The 12151-nt window shown below is 37.2% G+C and overlaps 1 protein-coding gene across 6 annotated transcripts in view; it reads right to left on the reverse strand.

Moving 5' to 3' along the window:
• The window catches only part of DYNC1I1 (dynein cytoplasmic 1 intermediate chain 1), a 314945-nt gene that overhangs the window by 56031 nt on the left and 246763 nt on the right, over window positions 1-12151 (reverse strand). For all 6 annotated transcript variants that reach the window (XM_032252893.1, XM_032252891.1, XM_032252892.1 and 3 more), the window contains 3 exons: window positions 11213-11326; window positions 8231-8364; window positions 4630-4774 (listed from right to left, as the gene is read on the reverse strand). In XM_032252893.1, coding sequence (XP_032108784.1) covers window positions 4630-4774; window positions 8231-8364; window positions 11213-11326 — 393 coding nt within the window. The remainder of the gene's footprint in view (window positions 1-4629; window positions 4775-8230; window positions 8365-11212; window positions 11327-12151) is intronic.

Genomic DNA, 12151 nt, shown 5'->3' on the forward strand with positions numbered 1-12151 from the left:
AGCTCTCCCATTCCCAACTGCTTATTTTGAAGCAAATCACTGATATTATTTAATTTCTTCTGTATTTCAATATGTACCCCTAAAAGGTAACACCACTTAAAGTGATCATAAAAATTGCTAAAAATAGTAATTCATAAATATCATCAAATACACAGTTAGTATTTGCATTTCCCTGGTTTTTCACTTGGTTGCTTGTTTGAATCAATATCTATGTAAGATCCATATTTTAAGATTCACTGAAATGTCCCAAGTTTTGTTTTGTTCTGTTTTTTTTTTTTAATATATTGTTTCCACTTCCAATTTGCCCTTGATGAAAAATTTTGGTTTTATTGCAGAAACTAAATCAGTTGTCCTGTAGATATGCCAGCAATCTGGGTTTGGCTGATTGCATCCCTGTGGTGTTATTTAATATTTTGCATCTGTATCTTCTAAATTCAGAGATCTGGAGGATTGATAAGATTCAGATTTGATTTTGGTGGTAAGCCTACTTCAAAGGTGGTACTGTATATTTCCATAATTATGAAAAAGGTTGTTTCTATTTTTACAATATTATCAGCAATAATCATTGCCTAGATTATAGTGTTTGCAAAATGGTGATTTTCAATTTCTTTCTTTTCTTCTTTTCTTTTCCTTCCTTCCTTCCTTCCTTCTTTCTTTTCTTCCTTTCTTCCTTTCTTCTTTCTTTCTTTGGCTGAGTCTCGGTGATTTTCAATTCCCTTTTTTCTCTTTCTTTCTTTCTTTGACTGAGTCTTGGTGATTTTCAAATTATTTCTCTCTCTTTCTTTCTTTGACTGAGTCTTGGTGATTTTCAAATTATTTCTCTCTCTCTTTCTTTCTTTGACTGAGTCTTGCTTTGTCGCCAGGTTGGAGTGCAGTGGCGCAATCTCAGCTCACTGCAACCTCCGACTCCCTGGTTCAAGCAATTCTCCTGCCTCAGCCTCCCAAGTAGCTGGGGTTACAGGTACGTACCACCACCACCAAGCCCAGTTAATTTTTGTATGTTTATTAGAGACGAGGTTTCACCATGTTGGTCAGAATGGTCTCGATCTCCTAACCCCGTGATCCTCTGCCTCAGCCTCCCAAAGTGATGGGATTACAGGCGTGAGCCACCACGCCCGGCCCATTTCTTATTCCTATATTAGCTGGTATTCTGTAAAGAAAAAGGTCCCCTCATCAACAATTTAGTAACTTTGAAATATGATTAATATAGAAAAGACAGACTAAATGTTTGATTCTTTCATTTACTCAGTGGTTTTCAAAATAATGAGTCTGTTTATCTAGTATTCTCCATAGGTGGCCAATGAGATCTTTTATTAGTTTGTTTTCTTCAGTGTCGTTATGAACTCATCAATCTATTACCCTTATTGATGTTCTCTGGGCCAAGAGAAGCTTACTCAACTTGGCTTCCAAGTCCTTTGACAAAAACTTTGTAGTGCTGGTACAATCTTTGCTTGTTGTTGTAATAAAATAATCTCAGTTTATTTTATGCATTTCCTGCTCCACACCTAGAATCAGTAATTTCTTCTGGGATCCCTGGTTTCCTTGAGTGGAACTCGTGTTTGGGGAGCACATTCTAGGCACCAGGAATGTCATTGCTATTGAATTGGTCACTGTTCCTAGATCTTTTTGGTGGACAGAGCAGTGAATATGTTTCTTTTATATTGGAAGATAATACATGCCATGAGTTCTTATGATACTTCCCACTCAGATTCAGGATTACTACAGAATTGTTACTTAACTGCATGTATCTTTATTTCCTTTCAACCAAGCTGATAATCTCAGTTCTCAATGACTAATTTAAATTAAATTACTACTGGTAATTTAACTTATGTTATGATACAAATACAACTGTATCAAGATAACCAAAACAAACATGACAACCAGGAATATGAGTACTAGAAGTAGTTTAGATTTTTTTTTTCTTTTTTATGGTTTTAAAAAAAACCTTAAAATATATCTCTTTAAGGATGCATAACAAACATACAGGGTTTTAAGGTCATTTCAAATAATTCCTTAATGTAAGATTTTACTACCAATTTGAACCACATTAAGATTGATTCATGTTAGTTTAAATTTTTTAGGAATCAGTTTTTAAATTTATTTCATTTTCTTTTATAACTAAGTACAATATTTACATGGTTCCAAAATCAAATGTAAAAATAAGGTATATTCAAAAAAGTCTAGCTACTATTTTTTTATTTTAGCTTCCCATCTTGCTATAAGTAACTTTTTTGTTTATCCTTTCAACTTTGAAGTACATATTAATACAATTATAAACAATGATAATGTGTTCTTTGAACTTCTCTCCACTTTGCTTTACTCATTTAAAAATGTATCCTAGGGATCACTCCATAATAGTACAGAGAAGTCTTCTTCATTTTCTCTTATACCTGAATAATATTACTCTCTTGGTACCATACTTTTGATTCACATAGCACTCTATTGATAGAGATTTTTGAGTTGTATTCATTCTTTTGCTATTCAAGTATCCTTTCAATGAATGTCGTTCTGCATATGTCTTCTTTCTTATTTTTGCTAGTTTATCTTTGGCACAGATTTCTAGAAGTGGAAATTTTTCTGTTAAAACATGTATTATTTTTAGATAACGCTAAATCCTCTTCCACAGTGTTGTGCCATTTTGCATTTCCAATGGCAATGTATGAGAACAGCTGGTTTCTTTTGGCCTCATCACAGAGTATGTTGCAAAACTTAGATTTTTGTCAATCTGATTGTTTAAAATAGGTTTCTCAACTTGGTTTTGATTTTAATTTCCCTTATAAATGAGGTTGTATATTGTCCCATATAGTTCAGAGCAAATTCTGTCCTCTAGACATGCTTTTTTCCATTAATACCCATGAAGCTGCAAAGAAAATTCTAATTTGTCTCCTATTTCCTGGGTTACTTTTTCATCTCCCTTTTCTAGTTCAATTTCTCCTGTTTATTTCTAAAGTATTCCTCTTCCTCCAGATTGCATGTTAGTGTTTCTTTTAAAATCAACTCCTGAGCCAGGTGTGGTGGCTCATACGTATAATCTCAGCACTTTGAGAGGCCAAAGCAGGCAGATTATTTGAGGTCAGGAGTTCGAGACTAAACTGGCCAACATGGCGAAACCGTCTCTACAAAAATACAAAAATAAGTCAGGTATGGTGGTGTGTGCTGTGTAATCCCTGCTTCTAGGGAGGTTGAGGCAGGGGATCACTTGAACCTGGGAGGCAGAGGCTGCAGTGAGCCAAGATAGTGCCACTGCACTCCAGCCTGGGCGACAGAGTGAGACTCTGTCACAAACCAACAAACAAACAAACTATATATCTACATATAGGTATATCGATATAGATATATATCTCCACTCATTTGTGAAGATCATGGCAATTCCAGTGCATACATGCTGCTTGGAGGTCTCTCTCTTCTTCTGACCCACATATCTAACTGCCTAATGGAGATCTTGAAATGCCCCTCTCAGGCACCTTTAGCTCAACATGTGGAAAGCTTTTCCTCAGCATGTCCTTCCCCTGCTGCTCTCCAGTGCAGGAATGCTACAACTCACCAGCTGCCCAGATGATAAACCTGGGTTTTCTGCTGATGACTCCCTTTCCTGTCTTCCTTCCATCAAATCAATCACCAATTTCTGTGGCTTTTATCTGTTAAATGGTTCTCAAATCCATTTACTTCTCTTCATCTCAGACTACTGGTTTAAGTCACTGTCATTTCTTTCTTACATTACTAGTGCCTTCCTTTCAGGTGGTCTCTGCTTTTCTTCTTGCTATCAAGCATGGCAAAAATTATCTTTAATTTAATTTAATTTAATTTAATTTTGAGACAGAGTCTGGCTCTGCTGACCAGACTGCAATGCAGTGGCTTGATCTCAGCTCACTGCAACCTCCACGTCCCAGGTTCAAGCAATTCTCCTGTCTCAGCCTCCAGAGTAGCTGGGACTACAGGTGTGTGTCACCATACTTGGCTAATTTTTGTAAATTTAGTAGAGATGGAGTTTCACCATGTCGGTCAGGCTGGTCTCAAACTGACCTCAAGCAATCCACCTGCCTCGGCCTCCCAATGTGCTGACATTACAGGTGTGAGCCACTGCGCCCAGCCAGAGTTACCTTTTAAAACATAACATAGGGTCATTTACTAGCTTAAAAACCTCCAATAGCTCAAAATAAAAATAAACAACCAATCAATGAACCAAACAGAAAAACAAACAACCCAAGTCTCAAATCATATATTTTCATAGATACATGTAAGTAGACACTACCAAGTTCCAGCACATAGACATGAAACTGATCAAAGTTTACCTCTGGGGAGGGGACTGAGATGCAGGCAATGAAGGGGATGTTGTGGATGGGGCTGGGGCTGGTAGAAGAGGACTTCGGCTTTATCATTATTTAAATTGTTTGAATTTTTTATAATTAGAATGTTTTCAACTATTACCTACATGCTTAAAAATAAGTAAAATGGACTGAGAAAGTAAGCCTTAACTAGCTCTGAGGCAGACTGGGCTCACCAGAAGGTATATGAATTCCCAATGCCAGGTTGCCTGGAAGAGGCTTTAGTGAGAGCTGTTCCCAGGGAATGAGAAACCATCCTCTGCCCTTATATATTATCTGAGAATTTCAGTTAACATATTCTTACCTTTGTGGTCCACAGTTTGACAGTCCAGTCAAATGATGATGTGACAAACAGGTGAGAAAAGTCGATTGGGCCCACTGCCATGTGGCAGTTAATTCCTGTCACTGGCCCTTGGTGACCTTCGAAGACCTCACCAATACCTGCTTTGCTGTAGGAAGAGCACACATGAGCAGAATTCCAGTCACCTCTGCAAAGCAGTGATTGCTTAAAAAACAAAACAAAACAAAAAAACCCTCAACTCTGCATGATTACTTCTCCATAATTTAGAACAACCATACACCACCAAAATGAAATAACTTTTACAAGTATCCTGAAAGAAATTGTTTGCAAACATGTTACACTCTTTTTGATTATTTTAAAACAATGTAATCTTTTTAAAATACAGAATTTAATATCAATATTTATTATTTAATTCTTTTTGCAGAATTCCTCAAAGCCTATCATTGTTGATGCAGTTATTTTAATGAAAACAAATGCAGGAGCTTTTACATTTATAAGGCTATTTTATTCTTGAGATAGCATTTTGCACATGGCCCGCTTTATCTCCTTTTGGGGAGCTTATTGACTTTTAAACTCCATCCATCCTTGAAGAAACAATTGTTTATTTTTTTCAAGGAAATTTCTTAAGTTGACATAGCTAAAGATGTAACACTTTGTGGAAACCCTTGTCACCACAAAATAATACACATAATTTAAATATAATATGGAGAAAATAATGTTTTCTCTTTACTGAAAACAGAAGAGAGAATTACAAACCCACTATAAATTCCATATGGGCAGGTATCTTGTCTTTCTCATTGCCAGGTGTTCGGTATACAGTAAGTGCTCAATAAATATTTGTTGCATGAACTAGCTAAGATAAAGAGACAGACTTATGTCTCAGTTCTTTTTTAAAACAGAAGAATATTTGAGAAATAATGATAGACATTTAAAAAATTACCCACAGACATATTTTGCTTATTTAACTAAGCTGGTATTATTTCCAGCACTCTATTATTACATAATATTCTGCATGCAATCATATACAATTAGGAAGATGTGAGAAAACATACCAAAAATGTTGTATTTAAAATATTCATGTGCATAAGGTTATAAATATGACAAATAAATATGTAGGGATTGTAGAATCTTAATATTATGTCACTAAGAATAAAAATGAGTTCAGTTATCAAAACATTTGGGCCTCTGGAGTAGCAATAAATGTCAATGTGCTTAGCAAAATTTGGAATCACGAGCAAAGTGCTGCAGTGCATGTTCCACATAACAGGCACTCAAAAATTATGCCCAGTGAAACTGCTAACAGCAGTTCCACACATGATCATTTAAATTTGTTCTAATGAACTCGAGGAACTGATCTTTGAAGTGGCCCCTGGTGAGACTCCACTTGCTCTTAACAGCATCCTGAAAGGGTTTATAGGGTGCAAAATGAGGACCTTGTTTAATTTATGGAAGCGGATTTGCACCTTCACTATGTTAGGTGAAAAATAGCAATCCCCTGCTTCTCCCCCATAGACCTATTATGACCCATTTACAATGACTACAAAGCCAATGCCTGCTATGTTACAATTTTACTAAGGTCTGTATTTTATATTTCATATGGATGGACCAATGTAAAAGCAACATTAAGCTTGTTGTAAAGAGATTTGTGGTGTGTGCTGTAGGGACCCTTCTTTTGAACCACAGTGTATATTCTGATAGTGTTTAAAAAGGACAATAACCACAGAACGAAAATGTTCATCATGTAAAATGTTGTTCACTTTATAATAATGAAAAACTCTGAAAATTATCAATGGCTGTATTCTATAGCCTTCGTAGATAATTAAGGACCTAGGTAAAACCATGGGTTAAATCAACTGAACCTATGCCCTGTTGATTCTAACACACATATGGATAAAGCTGTGACTCCATGTCTGGCCCTACTAAACTCTCTGTGCCTCTCATGCCACTTATAACATTCTACTCATGTTCCAGATACCTGTGTATTTTATCTTTCCCACCGTCCTCAGTTTTTTTGAAGAGAGAAACCAGATCTACATGATGTCTGCAGGCCTTGCAGCACCTAATAATGCTCTTTGCTCAAAGTAGGCATACAACAAATGCATTCATGAATGAATAACTTTAACAAATCTTTTTATGCTTTGATAAAACTTTAATGTGTGGTTTTAGCCACGTTTTATGAAGGAGGGTCATTGGGAATGGACTGTGAGGCATATCTTCCTAAGTCATGTGAGGGGGCAAATACTACTTGTTTCTATGTGCAGAACAGCAAGAACATCACAGCTTGTATAGCTTGAATGGAAAAACTCACATAGCTGAGCCATGGATGCTTGCTATTTCTACAAATTACAAAAGCACAGGGATATGAACGTGGAACAATTTGCAGTTCCTCATTAAGTCTTTATAGTCTGGGATGAGTGCAAGAGATGAAAAAATCAATGGAATAAGAACTGCTAAAGTAAAAGAGGAAGTAAGCACCAATGTGAACCTAGTGACCCTTTCAAAAGACAAGAGGCCATCTGTTAAGTACTGAATGCAATTCTGCAATGTGGTCCAAACTATTGGATTCCACTTTATGCTGACAACTCTCTTTTCCAGGGGCACTGTTAATCTCTCAGTTAAGGTAGAGTTCTTATCACCTGGGACTGCACGGTGGTTTGTGTGACTCACTCTGTTCTGGCCCCTCTGGGAGGAAGGGTTTATATGAATATAAATATAGATTTTTTAGCTTCTCACTTACAATGTCCTAGGTACTGGACAGGAAATTAAAGATGAAATGGGAATAATGTAGTAAGAGAAAAATGGCAGATGAAGGAATAAACTAAAATATGATTAATGCTATTGTAGAAGCATAGGAAAAATGTATGAAACAGTAAACTTGACGGCCTACAGCTTTATCTCACTTATTCTACTTTAACTTTCTCCATAGCACTTATCGTCATAAACTATATACTTATTTGCTTATTTGTATTTTACCCTCAACTAGAATATGAACTCTAGGTCTATCATGCTCTTTACTGTACCCTTATGATGGTGCCTGGCACATGTAAGTTCTTCATAAACATTCCTTGGAAGAGTGAATGAATAAAATAAATGAAAATTCTATGGGACTTAAAGGTGTGAGTGGTTTTCTTTGCCCAAGAGTCAGGAAAGGTTTCACATGGAATGATCTCTGTGCTGGCTCTTGAATGATGAGGAGGAATTAACCAGGCCAAGAAGGGAGAAATGCTAGACCCGGTAAAATAAGCTGAGTGTAGAAACTCACCGGGGCATGGAGGGATAAGAAATACTTGGGGATTGTTATCTCTGATGGGCATGTGGCTAGACTCTGAAGGTATGCTGAGAGGCTGGGAAGGTGCAGGTGGTCTATTATGAGATGCTCAGAAGCTTAAGCTTTTTTCTCTCAAGGCAGTGTGAACCACCAAAGTCTTATGAATAGCTAATGACCAGAGCAGATGTAGCTCTTTAAGATAACGAAGACTTGAAGTTGTGCTTTCCATTTTTTCAGAGATGCCTTTCTCATAATGCAAGGTGGTTAAAATCCAGAATACGATAACAGACTTTCGGAAATGAGGAACAAGTCATCAGTAAGGAAACAGAAAATCACCTTCCATGGCGACAAGCTGTGTAGACTGTACCTTCCTCGCTGCCAACCACAAAGTTATTGACGTCTCCCGTTGGGAAAGCCATTCCGGTAACAGCAACAGGCTTGGACTTATTGTACACCAGCTCCATGCTCTCCTACCAAAACACGGTGTGGTTACATTTCCATCTGTCAACTCCTTGCCATGCCAAAGATAGCACGGAAAAATCATTTGGCTAAATCGTCTGTTTGCTTTTCACACAGCGTTACAAAAGACCCTGGCTGTGCCAGAAACCATGCTTTACTGCCCCTGACATTCATGCTTCTGTGGATCTCTGGTTTCAGGCCGGCTGGATTTCATCAGCATGTGCTGCTGCTTCTTAAGTCAGGCAGAGATGACAGGTGAGAATTTTGAAACTAATGGTGCAGAAACTAAAGATAATACTGTAATGGTTACACTTGTCAGCTCCAGGCTTTAATAAAACACACAATACCCTTGTATTTACAAACATTTTCAAAATCAATTGTTCATGAGAATACACATGTATTAATATCAGATGTACTAAGCACATTTGTCAAAGCAGGAGTGTGTGTCCTCCATGGACTAAAACCAGAAAGTTGTCACTCAAGTCATAAAAAACAGATTTCAACAGGGACTAGATTTCACGCAGGGCAGCCATTGGGTGAATAGGCTATAAGCCTGGAAAGAACAATATTTAAATCAGTCTTTAAAATAGCAAACAGAAGTCTTTATTTTATATAATTTTTAAAAAATTGAGAATTAAAGAGTTCTAATCTTAAAAGATGTACTGCTGAATTAAGTTTAATGACAGAAAAGAGTAATTATAACTTATATCCCTGAGTATATCTGGCTATTTACATCAAACAGCCTATTTTGTGTGTCTGAAATAATTTTTTAAAAAATCATTCTGAGGTATCACATCATTATAGTTGCTTAAGAGTTTAGTCTTTCTTGTGCAAATAAACTGGACCATTTCATCCAGGGAGTCCGTTAAATTGAAAGCACAAGCTAACAATCTAGGCAGCATAGATCATTCTGATCCTGTGATGTGCTCAAAGTTTGTGATATCCATACACAGGGAGCACATCAGCATCTGGGCTAAAGGAGAGGATGCTGTGACTATGTCATACAGAAAACTGGATTATCCAGTGATCTGCTTCATCACTAAAGTTGGCAGCAAGGAAGGAAAGGTCTCTTTACCCATTTGGAAGAGAGAAAGACCACGACAGCTGTTAGATGCTCCTACTCTTCCCTACCATTATGAAAGCCATGTCATAAAATTCTCCATCTTTGTATAGACACAGGAGTCTGTGGACATGCTAAAACTAATATAAATGGACCTAGAGCCATCATGTGACTGGTTTTAACCTAAACAAATATGTGTACTGAGCAAAATGGGCAATTAAAAATTCCTAAATAGAGGGTTTGCTCTTATGTCTGTTTATAATCTCCAGGCTTTTAAAAGAAAACAACACATTGCTGAGAATTTTAAGACAAAGCCATAAAATACCCATAGCTCCAGGCCTCTATAATGTTAAAGATCAGCAAAAATAGAAGAACTTCAATTGTAAGCAGCTTATTAGCACTCTCTCTTTTTTCTCCCTCAAATATATTTTTTAAAAACTTAGTATTCTTTACATCTATATTTTGTGGAGATTTAAAGGAGGTTCTTTCTTCACAGTTTCCATATTTCCTTGTGTGTGTGTGTGTGTGTGTGTGTGTGTAATTATAATAATTATTTTTTGAAGAGACAGGTCTCACTCTGTTACCCAGACTGGAGTACAGTGGTGTGATAATAGTTTACTGCAACCTCGATTCCTGGGTTCAAGCAATTCTCCTGCCTGAACTTCCCAAGGAACTTGGACCACAGACATGTGCTACCACACCTAGCTAATTTCTTAAGTTTTAGTAGAGAAAGGGTCTTGCTGTGCTACCTAGGCTGGTCTTGAACTCCTAGGCTCAAGTGATCCTCCCACTTCGGCCTCTCAAAGTGCTGCGATTATGGGTGTAAGCCACTGTGCTCCGTCTCTTTATGTATATTTTGAAAATTTAACTTATTCTAAAATTGTGTGACAGACATTCTAGGGTGGTTATCCTGGGAAAGAATATAGAAATGTTAACATTGAGAATTATCTGCTAGGTATTGTTTTTCAAGTTTCTTCATGTTTCCTTACATTTTTGTCAAAGGCTATTACAATGACTTCTCTGTGGATTTTGGTTGGAGAGGAGTGAATACTGTTTTTCTCACACAAAGATATGTGGAAAAAGTGTGTATGTATGTGTTCATGTGTGTATGAGCTGTCTCTGTATGTTTGTCTACGTACACGTATCTTGCAAGTTGCATTTAGTCGCCTCCCTTTGACAGCCTCTCCCACTTCTCTTCCTTTGTTTGGTTCCCACTGTTGCAATCAGTAGTGGTTTGCAGACTTTGGAACTTTTTCATTTTTGACTTCTCATTTACTGGATAAAGAATGACAGGAGCCATACTAACAAACATTCCAGAGGGGAAAACAGATGGTTTGATAAATTCTTCATACACACAGGCTATTGTCTAGGCTACGGATACAAGCAAGAGCTTGGATTTCTGTTTTGCTAGGATACCTTCCCTCCAATGCAAGTACCCGTAAGAGATTGCTCTGCTGAGCTCCAACCTCGTTTACATCTGTTTAACAATGCTGTAGGGTAAGTACAATTCATACCATAGGCTAACTTCCACAATTACTATGATTTAGAATGGATTATTTCATTTTCAGTTGAAACTGACCTAAGGATTAATGTATTACAATAATTATATGATTTGTGGTAAAGGAAATGGGTTTTGGCTTCAAGAGAAGATCGCTGAAAGCAAGTACCACCCTTTCAAGTGCATCCATTGGTTTTAGTTCCTCTAGGATGTGAGAGTTTGGCTTTTAGGAACTACATTCCATTATGTAGGTATCTCTTTTAACCAGGATGCTGTTATGTGTAGGGAAAAACAAACCCACCTGTGGAGTTGAGAGCATGTCCAGGCTCCAGGAACACATTTTGCCATCAGTGGAGACAGTGATGAGGTTATGAGCATTCTGGGTCCCAACAACATTTACACAGTACACGGGATGCTGCAAAAATATAAACAGGAGGATCAGACACAGATCCAAGAGGAAGCGCTTACATTTGAGTGTCAAACACATTACTCTAAAACAAGGATTAAAGACTGACATAATCCTACTGTAATACAAGCCTCAGGTCATTTGCTGCTTTTGATTTGAACCTGATTTCTTTCTAAAAGCTCTGGAAGCAACACACCATAGTGGAAATACTTACAAAGCTTCACCTTGCTTAGTCAGAATGCAATGCAGTGGAACAGAAGGAAGCTAGAGCAAATGTGGTTTGATGGAGCAGAGGCAACGCAGGGAGGTGAATCTGGATTACTTGAATAAGTCTCCACTGCGTAGTTTGGCTTCTAAGCTAACAAGAGTGATGGAAAAAGTCTTCAAAACGGTAGAACTTTTGACTTTTGGAAAGAATATACGTTACTAAATCTGGAGTTTAATGCATTATAGTAACAGTGCCAAATATTTGTTAATATTCTTTATAAAAAGTGGTTAATATTCACAACCATTTTAATTTGGGGAAGAGATACTGGTGGTGAGATTATTGGCACAATGTACCTAGTGAGATAAAATCAGTTTATGTTGCTGCAAAATCTAGGATAACGATATATTTATTTTTCAAAATATCGTTTGCAGTAGTATAGAGGCTTAGATTTGGCCAGAGCATTAAGAAAGGTCATTTATACAAACTGGGAACCATACACAAGATGCTGTAACTCTCTGTCATGCTCTAGTGGGTTATCCCACTCTGCAGAATTCTTAATGGTGGGCTAAAATCATTTGCAGCTGTGTATTAAACACTAAATGGAAGGTTAACATGAGCAGAACCTA

Source organism: Sapajus apella, unplaced genomic scaffold (genome assembly GCF_009761245.1).
Source record: "Sapajus apella isolate SASKATOON/1434 unplaced genomic scaffold, GSC_monkey_1.0 scaffold81, whole genome shotgun sequence".
NCBI classification, from domain to species: domain Eukaryota; kingdom Metazoa; phylum Chordata; class Mammalia; order Primates; family Cebidae; genus Sapajus; species Sapajus apella.